The 16,127-nt window shown below is 41.9% G+C and overlaps 1 protein-coding gene across 1 annotated transcript; it reads left to right on the forward strand.

Moving 5' to 3' along the window:
- The first annotated feature begins 1,410 nt into the window (after window positions 1–1,410).
- Window positions 1,411–9,968, forward strand: PLA2G12A (phospholipase A2 group XIIA). The gene is made up of 4 exons (XM_019534121.1): window positions 1,411–1,620; window positions 5,536–5,612; window positions 6,190–6,355; window positions 8,875–9,968. The coding sequence occupies exons 1-4, from the start codon at window positions 1,422–1,424 to the stop codon at window positions 8,991–8,993; spliced, it is 561 nt and encodes a 186-aa protein (XP_019389666.1). The 5' UTR covers window positions 1,411–1,421; the 3' UTR covers window positions 8,994–9,968.
- The last annotated feature ends 6,159 nt before the right edge of the window (window positions 9,969–16,127 follow it).

The following is a 16,127-nucleotide window of genomic DNA, read 5'->3' on the forward strand; positions in this document are numbered from 1 at the left end:
AGAACAGCATTGCCAGGTTTTAAATATGAAATGATTGTATTGGAAGCTCAAAATTATTGTATCAATTGAACACTAAAAAAATGCAAATAAGTAAGCAAATAAGTCTTCTTATTTACTTTATATTGGTCACTGTAATCAGCAGTGGGTGAGTGAAAACTGAGTCAAAATTGAAGCAATTCTTTGTTTTGAGGCAAGCAGTTATAAGAAAGCATTGACGACACACCCAGAGAGTCAGTTAAGACTCCCTGAGAGTGTAGATACATGCCATTTATGTGCCTTAAAAATGGTGGTTTTAGACTAAGCCCACTTAAAAGAGGCACGTGTAAAGGCACCCCCTGAGAATAACTTGTATTTTCCTTGTACTGCATTAATCAGCCACCTCGAAAATCATTGTACATTTTGGGAGTATCAGTTGTAGCTGTGTTACATGGATGAGGTATTGGTTGTGTTACAATGGCACGGGCAGGTGAGGTTCTATGGGTAAATCTGATATCTTTTATTAGGCCAACTGCAATAGTTGGGAACATTTTTCTTTACACACTTTCAGGTACCCAAAAATTGTTTGGTAAGTCAGCCTCAATTCTGGCAGTGCTTTTCTTTTGCTTACAGAGTAGCTGAAGTCTACTTATTTTGGAATTAGGACTGTTTTAAAGTGCCTACTAAGGTTTTATGGGTCATGTTTTCCCAGACATGAGATTTGTCAAAACACGACCCATCACCCAAGTGCTCGTGCCTGAAAGTGTGCAAAGAACATCCCCAACTACTGTAGTTGGTCCAATGAAAGATATTGGATTTACCCAAGAACCAAGTCTGCCTATCATACGTTTTGAACACGTTTAGTATTCTTGATTGTACAAGGGGGTCTTCTCTTCCTGTACATTGTAAATTGCAAGGGTTCTCATCTGTGAAATATGAAACTCACAATCTGAAGGAAATATGCTTCTACATCCTGCTTGCCACCAGACAACTTTGAAATAAAACGGCTTTTTTAAAAAAACCTCTCTCTGTGCCTACAAAAATGACCTATTCCAATAAATAAATAAATAAAAATAGAGCAGTTTTTCTATTCCAAAGAACTCAGAAAAACCACAACTATGGACTGCTGTTTGCAACATTGGGTTTACCTTGCGGCTCACGTCTGCACACCTAACACCGTTCACATTGCGTGGGACCCCGCCGCACCTTTGGAGAGCTCATGAGGGAACCTACGGTGCTGTGGCAGCTCGGCTGAGAATCGCTGCTTTGTTCCTTAGCACATGAACAACAGGACCCGCACCTGCGGCTCTCCCGCGAAACGGGAACGCGCATTTCCACCCGGGACATCGCTGACACTGCGTGTCCCCTCTGCCCGGCCGGGGCCGGGGCCGGGGGCGGAGCGCAGGCGGGGCCGGGGCCGGGGGCGGAGCGCGGGATGGGGACAGATGGCGGGAGGGCGGCTGCTGCTGCTGCTGCTGGCGCTGGCGGCGCTGGGGGCGCAGGACCAGCCGCCGCACACCCCGGACTGGCGCATGACCCTCAAGACCATCCGCAACGGTGTGCACCGCATCGACGTCTACCTCAACGCCGCCCTCGACCTGCTGGGCGGCGAGGACGGGCTCTGCCAGTACAAGTGCGGCGACGGTAGGGGCGGCGGAGCGGCCGGGCTCTTTTCTCGCTGGGAGCCGGGCAGGCCCGTTTGCGTTGATTGCGCGGCGCAGTGGCGCGCTCCATGTAACGTGTGCACGGGGCCGGCGCGGGAGCGTCGCTTTCGGCCGTGTGAGTGTGGGGCTGGTGCGCTCGGTGTAACGTCTGCGCTGGGCTGGCGTGCCATAGTTGGTTTATGTGTGTGGCCAGTCAAGGTGTTGAATCATGTACCCGATCTAAATAGTGCCCGAGGGAGTGGCGGGCTCCGTGTAATGTGTGGCTGTGATACTTCTTTTGCCTGGGTGGCCAGTATGAATGTGTTGCTGGTGCGCTCTCTGTAACGTGCAAGAGGGGCCCTGGCATGATCGTTGTTTTGCATGTGTGGCCAGTTGCGCACTGGGCCAGTGAATGGCGAGGTGGTTGTTTGGCCAATGTGACTGATCTGCAGAGCCTCCCTAGGGGTGCCCGGGGCATAGCCCATGCAGGGCTAGGGGTGGTGAGCTGGTGGTACAGCACTGTCCCCGAGGCCTGGGGCGGTTGCCTCAATTCGCCCCCCTCTAGGGACGGCCGTGCTGCTCTGCAGGAGGAAATGGTGCTTTCTATATAATGTGTGGCGGGGCCAGCGTGTGATCAGATTTGCATGTGTTGCTAGTCTGAATTTAGTGCACACTGGGCCAGTGAATGGTATGATCATTTCTTTGCCCATGTGGCCGATCTGAATGTATTGCAGGATGAAATGGTGTGTGCTGTCTCTGTGTAATATGTGGCTCGGGCTTTCATGTGATCATTCATTTACATGGGATCCTATGACCCCAGCTGACTTCCTGCCCTTTGAGAACCAATGATCAGTGATCTTCCGAGGTCCCTTCCAGCCCTAATGTCTATGAAATCTATGTGTAGCCACTTTGAATGTATGGCATGCCAGGCTAGTGAATTACATGATAATTGTGTGACTTTAAAGCAGGGGTGGGCAAAATGCAGCCTGCGGGCCGCATGCAGCCCACCAAGCCAACCTATCTGGCTTGCAGGGTCCCTAAAAAGTTTAGAAAATTAATATTTATCTGCCCCTGGCTGCCTGTCATGCAGCCCTCAATGGCTTGCCAAAACTCAATAAGTGGCCCTCTGCCCAAAATAATTGCCCACCCCTGCTTTAAAGCATGATGGACCAGTCAGTTATATAATATATGTAACATGTACTAGGGACCATGGTGTGATACTTGCTTTGCATGTGTGGCTAGTAGGACTATGTTGCATGATGAACCGGTGGATTGTGTGATAATTTAGTTTGTACAGGGTCCAGTCGGAATTTACTACATGATGGACCAGTTGATTGGGTAACACATGACAGGGCCATCGTGATATTTATTTGCATGTGTGGCAGTTTATAAGAGCAGAGACTTCTGCAATAATTGCTTTGCACATGTCACCAGTCTGAATGTATGGCGTGATGATCCAGTGAATTGTGTGACAATTACTTTGCATGGTGGCCAATCTGAATTTATTGCATGATAGACCAATCAGTTGTGTAAGATATGCAGTGCGTAGCAGGGGCCTTTAAGGCAGCTTTGGGCTAATTTTGGGGACGGCAGTTGCCAACTGTACATGCCACTGCGGTGTCCCTGGTTGAGAATTGCCTGAATGGTGTGTTGGGATGCAGGTGGCAGTACCCAGCTACCCCTGACAGTGCCTTGGTGGTTCTGCAGATAGGATTGGATGTATCTGCTTTCTGATGCCGGCCTTCTGTCTTGCACAGCTTCCCTGCTGTGTCAGGGAGGCAGGCCTGTTTGCTATGCCCAGAGAAACATGGGCCTAGGCTTGCCAAGGGAACTAGAAGCCTCCCTTAATCAGGGAGGCCAAGTGAAGGCATTGATTGCTTGAGACAGTTGATGAGAAGATTTGCACCTTATAGACTAACTAAATTAGATCTATATGTAGCGCAAGGTTTCCCAAGCTGAAGCTGACTTCATCACATACTGTGGAAGGGAATGTAGAAAGTTCTCTCCCCTTCTTTTTTGTATTCTGATTTCTGTCTCCTTATACTCTGCTTTCTATACAGTCCTTTCACAGTATTGAAGGGAGTAAGCTTCAGATCACAAAAGCTTCTGCTATATATGACACTGACGTGTAATCCTTTGGTTTACTTGGTTCTTGTTCAGCAACCCCAAGTGAGTGCAGTTATGTAGTAACACAGCAGTCTTTTGCAACACTCTTCAAAGCGACCATTGTACTCCCACTGTTGCTGGTTGCATCAGATGTAATTCAGTACCGTCATGGTTTCAAGCATCTCATTACAGAAGGATTAGATACTTCCAGGAATAAACACTAATCTGAAAATGGATATTGGCTTTGCTAGGATGTTATTAAATTGCCTGAAACTTCCCTCAGTATAGTCAGGTAAGTGACTTCGGCCACAAATGCGGGCTTCACAACTTGAGACTATTTTTGTGTAAACTTGAAAAACGGAAGAGAAATATGTAACAGGAATTAATCAGAAATTTAAATTCACATATGTTATTTACTGTGTGAGAATTAGGTTAACTAATTTAATTTTGTGCTGTGGGCTTCATTATTTGCCTGAGAAGGTCAGGAAGGACTTTTCCCACCCCTTACCACACCTACACGACACTACATTTGGTAGTGTGAGCATGCAGGGATTCACTTTTTATGTCTTTAGCCCCTGATGACTTTCCATTGCATGAAACCAGTAATAACTGGAGTAATGCAAAGGCAGCTCTAGAAACTATTTGTAGATGTAAGATATTTTGGCCTAGGCTTCTCTCATGGTAGTCTTACCTAAGAATGTGTTTTATCTGATTGTGTTGGAAAATTTTGAAGTAGAATTTATTAAAACATGTCTTTAAGATTGTCTCAGCTTAGACATACTAAGTCCCAAGTAACCTGTTTTGTTTTCACCCAATGAAGCTCCTTTTGAGGGTGAAACTGAGGGGACAGGGGGTGTACATGCAGATTTTTTGGTGGTGAAGTCTTAGGGTGATCTCTGGTGTGCATCTCATGCCACCATGAAGTGTGTCCTACTCCCACCTCATTCATTATATGCACCTTGTCCATACAATCCCTCCTTTAGAAAGCTTTTCTTGGTTTGGTCTCAGATCCCAGAACCTGTTCAGTTGCATTGTTTTACCCCATACTTTTCCTATTCTTATATACACACAAATATTGTTGTGCACTCTTCAAATGAACAGGGCTTTCACAAATAAGCAGGAGCTCTTCATTTTGTAGTTGTGTAAAAATTAGCAAAAATACTTGTGTCCTGTTCCATTCCATTTAGTAGGTGTGATGCTTTAGAAAGGAAGTTAGCACAGCTGCTTTGCTTATAGGTAAAAAGTATGCAACATTTTAAAAAGCTGAAGTAAATTTATATTTTTTTTACTGCGGACAGGGAGTCTTGCTTTATCTAGAACAGTTGTTCTCAACCTCTTTTGTACCAGATCCCATTTGTAAACATTGATGACCAGTCCTGACCCAGTGCCCCTGACTCCTGACCCAGTGCCCTCGAGTGTGTGGGGCATTGCGGGGTCCCAAACAGCCCTTTGCAGCCTGGAACTCTCCAGCCTGCAAGGCAAAAGCTACTATCTCCCATGTTTTTCTCCTTTAGAGGAGAATCCATTTTAAAAGTTTATTGATCCATTTTTAAATTTGTTGGCGACCCTTTCATGTATTTTTACAACCCACTTTTGGGGGTGTGACCCATTTGAGAAATGTTGATCTAGAATATATGTGCAACTTTGAACCAAAATTGTTGAAACTTGAGTGCATAAAATAGATACCTGATTAAAACTTGCCTTTTTTTAAAAAAAAGGAACTTAGCACTTGCAGATGCACCTAATTTACAACTGAAGCAAAAAAACAAAAACAAAACTTATTTAGGGGGTTTTAAATTCTCTTTTGTAGGATCAAAGCCTTTTCCACGTTATGGATATAAGCCTTCACCACCGAATGGATGTGGATCACCAGTGTTTGGAGTTCATGTGAGTTACTTTTTTTTTTTCCAAGAGCTTTTCATATTTACTCAGTCTTCCTTATTTAATGTTACTAGTAGTTAACTTAAAATGTGCCCTCTTTGAACTTTCCATTCTAAAAATAGAAACAATGTGTGCGCATGTTACTTCAGGTTGTACTTTGGAAGCATTTTAAAGAGGTTAGTTAATTGACAGACTACCAGCTTGATGTTTCCTAATGCAGACTTTTTTTTTAAACATCCTAAAAATAAGGATGCCTATTGGCGCTCATTATTTCTGCTCAGAAGATAGGATCACTATCAAGGATTAAATACTTTTAATGCAGGGAAGATTCTGAAAACCTTGCAGCACTTCAGTGATAGCACTCTGAACTGCCCTCAGATAATCTCCTGGTTCAGTTTCTACTCTTACTTTCCATATTATTAGCATTTAGCTTCCTTTTGGAGTACAAGTAACATGTTGATGGTGCAACTGTACCCAGCTTTTATGGGTTCATTTGCATGGCTAGCACGCCATTTTTATGATCACTGGATGCAATAAACTATCTTGGCGGCTGAAATACTAACCTTGAAAATTTTCTTCACAGTTTGACATTGGTATCCCCTCAATGACAAAGTGCTGTAATCAACATGATAGATGCTATGATACCTGTGGGAATAAGAAAAACGAGTGTGATGAACAGTTTCAGTATTGTCTTTCCAAAATCTGCAGGGAGGTACAGAGAACATTGGGAATATCAGAAAGTGTACAGGGTAAGACTGAAAAAAAATGTAATGCAAGATATATTTACCAGATCTTTACTGTGGTTCTGTACAGAACAAGACAGCAGTGGTCTAAATGTGTACGTTTGTATGAAGTGTGTAAATTACAGTAATTGGGGAATAACAAATTCATGTGAATTACCTTTTCCTCCAGTATTCTTATGGGAAGAAGATATGCCTGAGGTATATGTGTCAGGCTTTTTTATATATGTAAAGTTAATAAAAAGAAAGGGGAAAAGCTTGTTTGTTTTTTTTTCTTGCGTGTTTTAAACAACTAGTGATTGATCTCCTGCGTATAAAAAAACAAAAACAAAAAACCCTAAAATATGTTGCCTTGAAATGAAATGTAAGTGAAAGTCTGTGAAAAGCACTAAGCTAATTGTTGAATCTTTCCAAGCTGGCACCTTAGGGCATTTATACATATACATTTGTCTGCTCCAATATGCTGGATATCCAGCACATTGGAGCAGGCTCGATTTAACCGAGTCTGCTCCACACGTGAGCTGATGTGCCTGGCACTGTGGCACATGCATTTGAATAAATGGTGAAAAGCATATCAGCACTGAAAATATGGCAGTGGTGCACTTTTGAACTAAAATACCTTCCATGTGTTTTAGTTCAAGAGTGCGCCACTGCTATTTCCTCAGTGCTGACACCTCATTTTGCCACTTATACATATGTCTGCACCGCAGCACAGCATGTGTAAAAATGCCCTTAGAGGCTAATTGGCTTAGAGAGGTGCTAACTTTCGTAGGCAACAACTTACTTAGATGCTAAATATCAATTCTTTTGCATTAAATGCATAGTTCCTACCTTCCTCCCCTCCCCCCTTAATGCTTATGAAAACTTATGCTACAGATTCATAAAAACAAATGTTTAACGATTAGCCATATTTGCACTGTACAGTAATGAAGATAAATACTTATTGTTGCATTGGGTGTGGTCCATCTTCTAAAAGGGTTTTACTGTAAATTGCATGCATATATGAAATTGCTTCCCTCTACAAAATAAAGATCTTAAAATGATGTATAATGACACTGTAGGTAGAAAACAGTGCTGTATATGCACTCCTGTAGATTTTATCTGTAAATTCCTTTTACTTTTTTTTAATAATAGAATTTAGAGCCCACTCTGTTTAGAGTAATATCAGAGATGTTACCTATCCACATAATTGAGGTATAGATTAGACTCCCTGAGCTATGGGGGAAGAAAGTGATTTTGAGCAACTATAGCATACAGTATAATTACCTTTTAAAGCATGCTTTTTTATTTTGGTGAGTAGTGTAGGTATTTCAGTGGGAATGTACAAGTTGGACTCCTTTCTGGTTAGGGGTCCAGTTATGCAAATGATCAGTATTTAGACTTCATAGAGAAGTAGGGCTGGAAGGGACCTCCGTATTTCATCTAGTCCAGCCCTCTGCCTGAGACGGGATCATCCCTATCCAAGCATCTCATGTAATCAGTAATCTAACCTTTGGAAAACTATCATCAACCCTGACACAAGACATAACACCCTAACCTGCCACAGGTAAGGCAGGGGATCCATGGTAGCCAGTGTCTTGGTTTTATAAACAGATGTTAATATGCACTCGAGATCCCAGCTGGATGGCCCATGCCCCCTGCTAAAGGAAGGCAAAACCGCCACAACCTGTATCAATATTTGACAAATACATGCCTAAGAAACAGGACCATCATGCTTCCTACTGTGAGTACTCCTGTTGAAAGCAGTCTGGCTGCAGAGTGGACCCTTACCTGGATCTTGCAGAGGTCTTTGATTGCAATTAAGTGTATGCAATCAAAGAGCACATTTTGTTAGAACTGTGAAAGACCTGATCCACGCAGAGCTGCCATTAAAGCCAGAGGATATTCTGTATAAAAAGGGGGGCATAAAACAGCAACACAAAGCTGTATACCGAAGATTAGTGTACTCAAGAACCTTTTTTTTTTCCATACGTAGTGAATGCAGTCAAGGTTAACTTTATTTTGATATTCTAACTTTCAATAAAAGTAGGTTTAGATGTTGAAAAGAAAACCTAAATGAATGTATGATCGTTCCTTAGTCCCTGTAACATGCCATATTCACATGTTCTTGGGGAGAGCTGGGCTGGGCCTCTCTAGCAGGGGGCTCCCTTCCCCTCAGCCCCTGAGTGAGCATCTGTATGGTGGCAGCTGTCGCAGCCCTGCCCAGAGCTGAAGCAAGGGAAATAGAGCCGCCACCCCCCCCCGGCCTTGCAGGCCCAGACCAACTATCCCTCTGGGGATCTACAGGGGAGCCGGGCTAGGCCTGCAAGCCAGGGGGCTCCATTTGCCCCTTTCCCCACTACAGCTCTGGAGAAGCGCATGTTGGGTTCAATGGTGCTCTAACTCATGGTGCTTTGTGTAAACCATCCTGGTTGTAGTGCCTCTCCTACAGGCTGCCTAAACTTCTGCACGCAGCCTAGCTGTTTCATTTTTTCACTATAAGAGCGTGTTTAATTCCTACAGTAAACTGATTTCCCTTTGTCTTGCAGCCTGTGAATCAACTGTTCAGCTGGTGTTTGATGCAGTCATACATTTAGGATGTAAACCATACTTGGATAGTCAGAGAGCTGCCTGTATGTGCCAGTATGAGGACAAGAGAGACCTTTAAAAGAAGATACTGGAAACCTTACGAACTAGAACTGTGAAAGGCTCAACCCAAGCAAAAGAACCAGCATTTTGTTACAAGCTGTTTTTATTTCATTTTTGTGAAGTGTAATGTTGGTATGAAGGTGGATCTGTTTTCACAGGGACATGGGGTCTTTTTTCCCCTCATTTAAAACGTGTGTCTGCTTAAGCCATCCAGTCTTGAAGCTTGGTACTGAAAGCAGTGACCTTCATTACTTCCACACAAGCTTCTCGTAGGCTGTTGATTGAATGCTACTGAAAACTACTGATGCCTTTTTACTTAAAACAATTCTGCACACATTTGGTGAGGAACATGAAAACAATATAGACTTCAGGCTTTTTTTGTTTTTTTTTAAATAGGTCAGATTTAGGGGTTAAGCAGGCCTTAAATGTCTAGTGTACCTAGAAAGGATTTTGTGAGTTCAATATTTGATCTTAAATGTTTTGCACTTTTAAGCTGTTGGTAGACTATTACTGTGATTAACTGACTTCTGTTTTTCTACTTTGATTGTATACCTTGCCATGTTTGAATTGACTAGACGAAACCCTTTAATGATACAACTAAAGTCAAAGAGCCTTACTGTCTGCTTATATTCCCAGTTTACTCTGCAGCACTTCTCAGATCCATGTGGATACTTTCAAAGCTTGTGTTGCAGAACCAGACAGTTTACAGCCAAAAAATATGCAAGGTGACACTTGATCTGATGATGCTGAAACACAGCTGTAATTTCATAATTAATTTCAAATAGATGGTATTTTTAGATCAAATTTAATTATATTTGATTATTTGTAACAAAAGTATATTTGTTTCTGCATAGCAAAAGATACATCTTGGTCTGTTCAGAGGGTGATTTATATTTGTGTTGTGTTGACTGTGTTACTGTCTTCATCTCTTAGCTACTCTTCACCTTATCTATATTCTTTTTCATAAAAAAATTAAAAATATTTTCATAACTTGTAGTGTCTTAATGTTTCATCTAGTTTGACAAATGTGCTAAAGACATCTTCATGTAAATGTATTCCTCCTACAGAGTTAACAGATCTTTGTGATTCCTAACTGTTCCCTTTGGGACATAAACATCTTATTTAGTTTAACTGACCTATCTGTAGTAGGTTACTTTGTTTTTTTAACAAGCAAGAACTTCACCAAGAAACTATGATATTTCTTTTTATCTGCAGCTATCAGACTGTCTTTTGTATGGTGTTTGATATCAACTTCCAAATCTATGACCAGTTATCAGGTATTATTACTCAATGTGCGACCCCATCTGGGCATTTGTGAAGATTGCAATTTTTGATTAAATGCTGTGCTGTTTGTTGGATACCACATTTGCACAAAGGGTTGTCCAAGATATTCATCTTTATAAGGTGTTGTTTTGAAGTGTCATCCAGATCTCAGTCTGTTCATCTTGACCCACGCTTCTCTGTTAAGGTTATGCCTGATGGAGGACTTGTTTGGTGTTGGTATAATATGCTGCAGAAATAGATATAACCTTTTCTAGCAGTCTGTCTACTCCATTGCTGCCCATAGGTTCAGTTCAACATCTTCCAGGAGCTTCTGGGCTTCATGTACGAATGATTTGTGACTTCTGAGCCTCTTAATCTTCCATCTTTTTGAGTCTTCAGTTAACATGGTGTAGGTGATTTTTCATCAACTGTTGCCTCTATTGCCAGTAAGGATGTTAGGGTGTGTCTTCTTATATCACTTGTTCTAATGCTCAAAAATATGGGGAGTATGTGCGTATGTGTAGGTTTTGCAGCCTGTTGTGAGTCATGGTGCACTATTAAGTAGTGTCAAATGTCAAGCTTTTTAGTGTAACACCTTCTGAACCATACAGGAGCACAATATCCTCCTGGGGTATATACCATTGCAAGTGTGGTGGTTCTGAGCACTTCGAAGTTGGCACCCCATGTCAGGCTGGCTGAATATCTTAAGACAACTACCCATGCAGAAACTTTACTGCTGACTTTCTGGAAGTTACGTTTGTTCATAGGTGAAGGAATGGTCTGATGCAACTCCTAGGTAGGTTGGGGTATACACACGGGGAAGGATATAGTTACCTACTCTGATATTTGTCGTGATCTTGGCTCAGTGACTGTGCAGGTGGAAGAGTGACGATATCGATTTTATGCTCAACTTTAAGCACTACTTGTGGAGATGAGTCAGCAATGAGTTCCATGTCAGTGGCTCTTCTAGTTCTGTCATGTCTATTCCTTGAGCTGCTATGGCAACATCAGTGTACGTGTATCAATCAGATTTACTGATAACTTGCAACAAATCCCTGTGTCTGCTAAGACTTCAACTTTCACTTCAGGTTCTGTTTTAATTTTTTTACTCCACTTGTTTGTGGAATCCTAATGTACACTATTTCCTTGAAAGAGGAATGGAAACGAATAGCCTAAAATCACTTGATAAGTTGGGCTCAATTCTGTTAGTGCTTTTCTTTGATTTATAGAGTGATTGAGTAACTGAAATATACTTACTTTCTCTGGAATTAGGACAGTTTTAAAGTGCGTACTAAGGTATTATGAGTCATGTTTTTAGAAACTTCTGCTTTGAAAAGTTTTTCTAATGCATAGTGTGATACAACGTATCTTGCTGATACGGAAGTGTTCCTACAAAAAGAGGGTTAAACAGTTCTATTCTGTGTGTGTGTTTTATTTTATAAATGTATGGTATATATTGTGGCTTACTAGGATTGTATGCATTATAATATATAATTTCAGCGTGTTAAAGTCTATAAAACATTTTGCTCTCTTAAAATTGGAAAAGATGACAGAGTGCTTTGGAATAGCTGAGTTTAGGTTTCTAACTTAATTTATTCAGAGCTAACCTGGGCTCTTTGTTTCCAGTTCCCAGATTATCATCCGTACCACAACAACGAGCATGAACACAGAAGCTGCCTCATGTAAAACACCTATTTAATCAAAACAATGAATATCTGTTATAGTTCTAAACTAAGTTGGATATGTAAAATCTTATTCGATGTGCTTGACTAAGCACATAAAGGGTTGAGGGCCTGTCTACTACTGCATCCTGCAGTTGCTGCGTGAAAGCATTTTAACAAACAAAAGGAAATATCAAACTACTTTGGGGGAAAAATACCTTCAGTACTGGTAAATAGTTAGTGAATGTTTTAGCGGCTTGAAAAACTGCCTGCAGAGCAAAGGTAGCCTTTCATTTCTTCTGGAGTCTGAGAATTTTTGCTCGCAGGGATCACGTTTTTGTTCTGACATGTAATCAACAATGAGTGGTTCTCAACCTTTTCAGACTCAAGGCATCCCTTTGAAGATGCCAGCTCTTAGGTGTTGCAATTTTTGACTGGAAAAATAATAAGAGCAATTATATTTTGTGGCAATGAACTCAGACCACAACAGCTCAGAATGCTTTTAATACAATGGGTTCCTACACACAATCTCTGGAGTTTATCTTGTAACTTATTTGTAAGTGTTGGTACACCTAATGCTGCTAATATTGCATGGTACTCTTAAAAGGATCTCTCAGCACCCCAGGATGTCATGGCATCCTGGCTGAGAATCACTGCCATAAAAAAAATACCAAACAGAAAATACAAGTTAGTTAAAGTTAGCTATGTTATTAAATGATTTGAGGTAACTAAATTCCTTGCTGTTCCCTACTGGCATTTGACTTATTAATGTGCCCTGCTAAATAGTCAAGAGTAACACTGATTTAAAGACACTGTTTTTTCTTCAAGTTGAGGCATGAATCTAAACTCCACACAAACTAGCTAGAATGTGTTCAGCATTTTGTGGAAAATATTTTCCATAGATAGAGTTGAAATTATTTGAACAAGGCCAAGCTCGTTCTCCTTTTCAGGAGATCCAAGAAATAGTTGCCTGCCAAGATACAAAAACAAAATACTACAAGAAGTCCAATACCATTTTAGTTCATGTGGTATCTAATACTTTAATCCTATGCTTCAGTCTCTGCCCATGTTCTTTGGGTAGGTTCTAGGCCTGTTTCATCTCATGCTAAACCAAAACGCATAGCTCCCTGAGGCATTAACAATCATGCCTGTCTGCTATAAACCATTTTAAACCTGTCTATCAATTTCTAAGCTTTACTAAAATATTCCTTCCCTTTCATCAGTTCAGGGGTTCAAACTAGAAAATACTGACACATTTGGTACAGAAATTGACATGCCTAGCTATACTGGCAGTTTTAAGAATGTATTACACATAGGGTACATCTACATATGCAATTAGCACACATGAATAAGCTCTGGAGTTTACAAGTCCTGCCCTGCTGTGGAGTTTATTAGTTTTCTGCATCCTAATTGGGGGTGTATGTGTAGATCCTGAGATGTTTACTGCAGAGCTAGTTAGTCAGCTCTGCAATAAACGTGATGTGCCCACTCTTATCTTAAACACATACACAAATGCACACACTATATCACTGCAGCTGCTAACATACAGAATAATCGTAGCTTTTTAAAAATATGGTTTTGATAAGCGAGTAGCAATAATTAGGATCTGCAATATACAAGAATTTTTTTTTTTTTTTGGCATGAACAAGTCTCTCTGGTGAGACGTCCTGAATTTACATGATCAGCACAATTTTTTTGAACCAAAGGCAATTTAAACTACAACTTGATTATGCTTTGTTCTAGCCTGCCTCTGCCAGTCTGATGATAGCAAGTCAAAGCACAGAGCTGTTACATATTATTGTGCCTAGATAAGAGGTGGGTAGCTGTGTTAATCTGAGGCCAAGCAGAAGACCGGGCAGGATGATGAATTTAAAGCAGGGATGGGCAAAATCGGGCCTGTGGGCCAGATCCAGCCCACAGTGGACTCAATTTCCCAGCAGTTCCTATGGCAGCAACTCCTTTTGGCTGCTACCACCAGCCTCAGCCCCACTGCCAGACTCAGCCCCACTGCCTGGGCACCCTAGCTCATCCACCCCTCACCCACTGCTGGGTGTAGGACTCACGCAAGCTGGGTGTGTGGCCACTTGCTTGGCTGTGATGGGGCCCTGGTTGGGAGCAAGAGACAGGCATGGCCAGGGAGATCCCAGGATCTTGGGGCAGTGACAGTGCAGACCTAGGGCTGGGGCTGGGGCTGGGGCTGAGGCAGAGCTGTGATGTGCTGCACATATGCCCCTGGGATGGACATGGGTTCTGTGGATAAGGGTGTGCAGTGAGAGGATCGTGGTTCTGCCCTGTCCCTGCACTGTCACCACCCCATGATCCTAGCCCTGAAGCAGCTCCTCACCCAGCTGTGTGCCCTGCCGGTGTGGCTCCTGGCCATTCTCTAAGAAGACTCCAGGATTGCAGGGTCACAACAGCACAGTGCTGGGTTCACATGAGCCCAGGATCTTTGTGGAGACTGGTTGGGAGCCACACATGCAGGGGCTGCTAGGAAATGGAGTCCAGCCATAGGCCAGATCCACCATTTTGCCCACCCATGTGCCTTAGACTCTAATTGGTTCAGAGAGGCATGAACTTTCATAGGCAACAAACTACTGCAGATAAGAAATGAGTACGGGCAATTACAGGGATGGTATCCATTAGAAGGAGAGAAGTAAGTAACCTCTTACTTAAGACATCTTTGTAACTGATTCCAAATGCAGAATAACCGTTTACTGTAGTTAAGACTCATATCCATGCAGACTTTTGCCCATACTTGCCCCAGTGCTCACTTGGTCTATTTAGAAGGTTTTCACAATGATCTTTATTCTCTAGGATAAACTGGAATACACACCTACCATGACATTCAGGTCTCTGGATTACAACCCCCCTCCCCCTGCCCCCAGTTTGGAAAAAAGGGGTATTTTTATGCAAGGGATGATGCATCATCAGATCAAGTGTCACCAGAATGTGTTCAGGATTAGGCTAACTGTTGTCACTGAAATGAACAGGAATTTTAGTGTGTTTTCACTGAAGTAATAAAGCTAAAGTTGAGGACTTCTGTGTATCCCACCATTACTGCTACACCTACAGCAGCTGTTAAATGTTTTTACATCCTACTTCCTTTGTTTCTTGTAGACTGCAGCAGGTGAAATGTCAAACAATACAAGTGTAATCTGATGCTGGTGCAACTGATCATGCATATTATAAGAGAAACTAAAGGGAGCAAATGTAGACAGCTTTGTTTAGCTACCCTTTGACATTGGAAGCATTTTTATTATATACGGGAAGTATATTATTAACAGACCTCAAAACACTGAGCATGCAAAAGAGACAGCAAAGAGCAGCCTGGAGCTGATTCTTGAAAAGTGCAGGACTAAACCAATCATGTTGGTTTAATCTGACTCCTCAGAAGGCAGATCCTCAAAGCCCTTTAAGCGTGCAATTGTTTTAACTATCTCGCTTCAATAACTATTGGGTTGTCATCAAGAACAAGATTTAGTGTACAAAAACAGTTTGCTAAGATGCTATGAACAAGTTATGATGAAAGAGGCCTGTAGAATTGGGAGGGTCCTCATAGGTAACGTATTCCAGCCCACAGCACTGATGCAGGATTGATCCACTGTTCCTAAGCCAGTTCAGAAGATGCTTATCCAGTCTCTTCAAAACTGCCAGTGCAGGAGATTCCATAACTTGTATAGGCAGCTGTTGTCCTATTGTTTTAACAAGTAGAAAGTTTCTCCTAAGAGTTAAATCTGCTTCGCTGTAATTTAAACCCATTGCTTCTTGCCCTCCCTTGCACAAGGAAGAATGTTTGTTTTTCTCCCTCTTTTTATAGAAATCTTTCAAATAGTTGAAAATTACCAGGCTCATCTCCTTAATCCTTTTTTCTAAACTCATTATACTTAGTTCCTGCAACCTTCTCTCATATGGCTTGCATTTTACCCACTTTTATCATCTTTGTCAGTTGCCTTGGGATCCTTTCCAGTTTTTTTTGTATACGGTGCCTTGATAACAGATTCTTAGTGTGGCCCTTCTGCTACATTACCATAGTCATTCCTTTACGAATGAAGACAAATACACACTTCTGCAATTTTTCTTTATAAGATATGCAATCCTGGGTTGCACCACAACGGTAGTCTGATATCCTTTCATACTGGCAGAAAGTGGTGCTAAGGGAAAGAGCATTTAAGCAGACAGCCCTATGCTTTCTTCCTACAGCCTACAGTGTTAATAGATTTCATAGACAT

Source organism: Crocodylus porosus, unplaced genomic scaffold (genome assembly GCF_001723895.1).
Source record: "Crocodylus porosus isolate Cpor-Errol unplaced genomic scaffold, CroPor_comp1, whole genome shotgun sequence".
In the NCBI taxonomy this organism is placed as follows: Eukaryota; Metazoa; Chordata; order Crocodylia; family Crocodylidae; genus Crocodylus; species Crocodylus porosus.

What these genes read in the sequence shown, in the direction of transcription:
- PLA2G12A (XM_019534121.1), top strand. Translation starts at nt 1,422, where the DNA reads ATGGCGGGAGGGCGGCTGCTGCTGCTGCTGCTGGCGCTGGCGGCGCTG. An exon ending in CACCAGTGTTTGGAGTTCAT is followed by an intron (nt 5,613 to 6,189) that starts GTGAGTTACTTT and finishes TTTTCTTCACAG; the next exon opens with TTTGACATTGGTATCCCCTC. An exon ending in AATATCAGAAAGTGTACAGG is followed by an intron (nt 6,356 to 8,874) that starts GTAAGACTGAAA and finishes TTTGTCTTGCAG; the next exon opens with CCTGTGAATCAACTGTTCAG.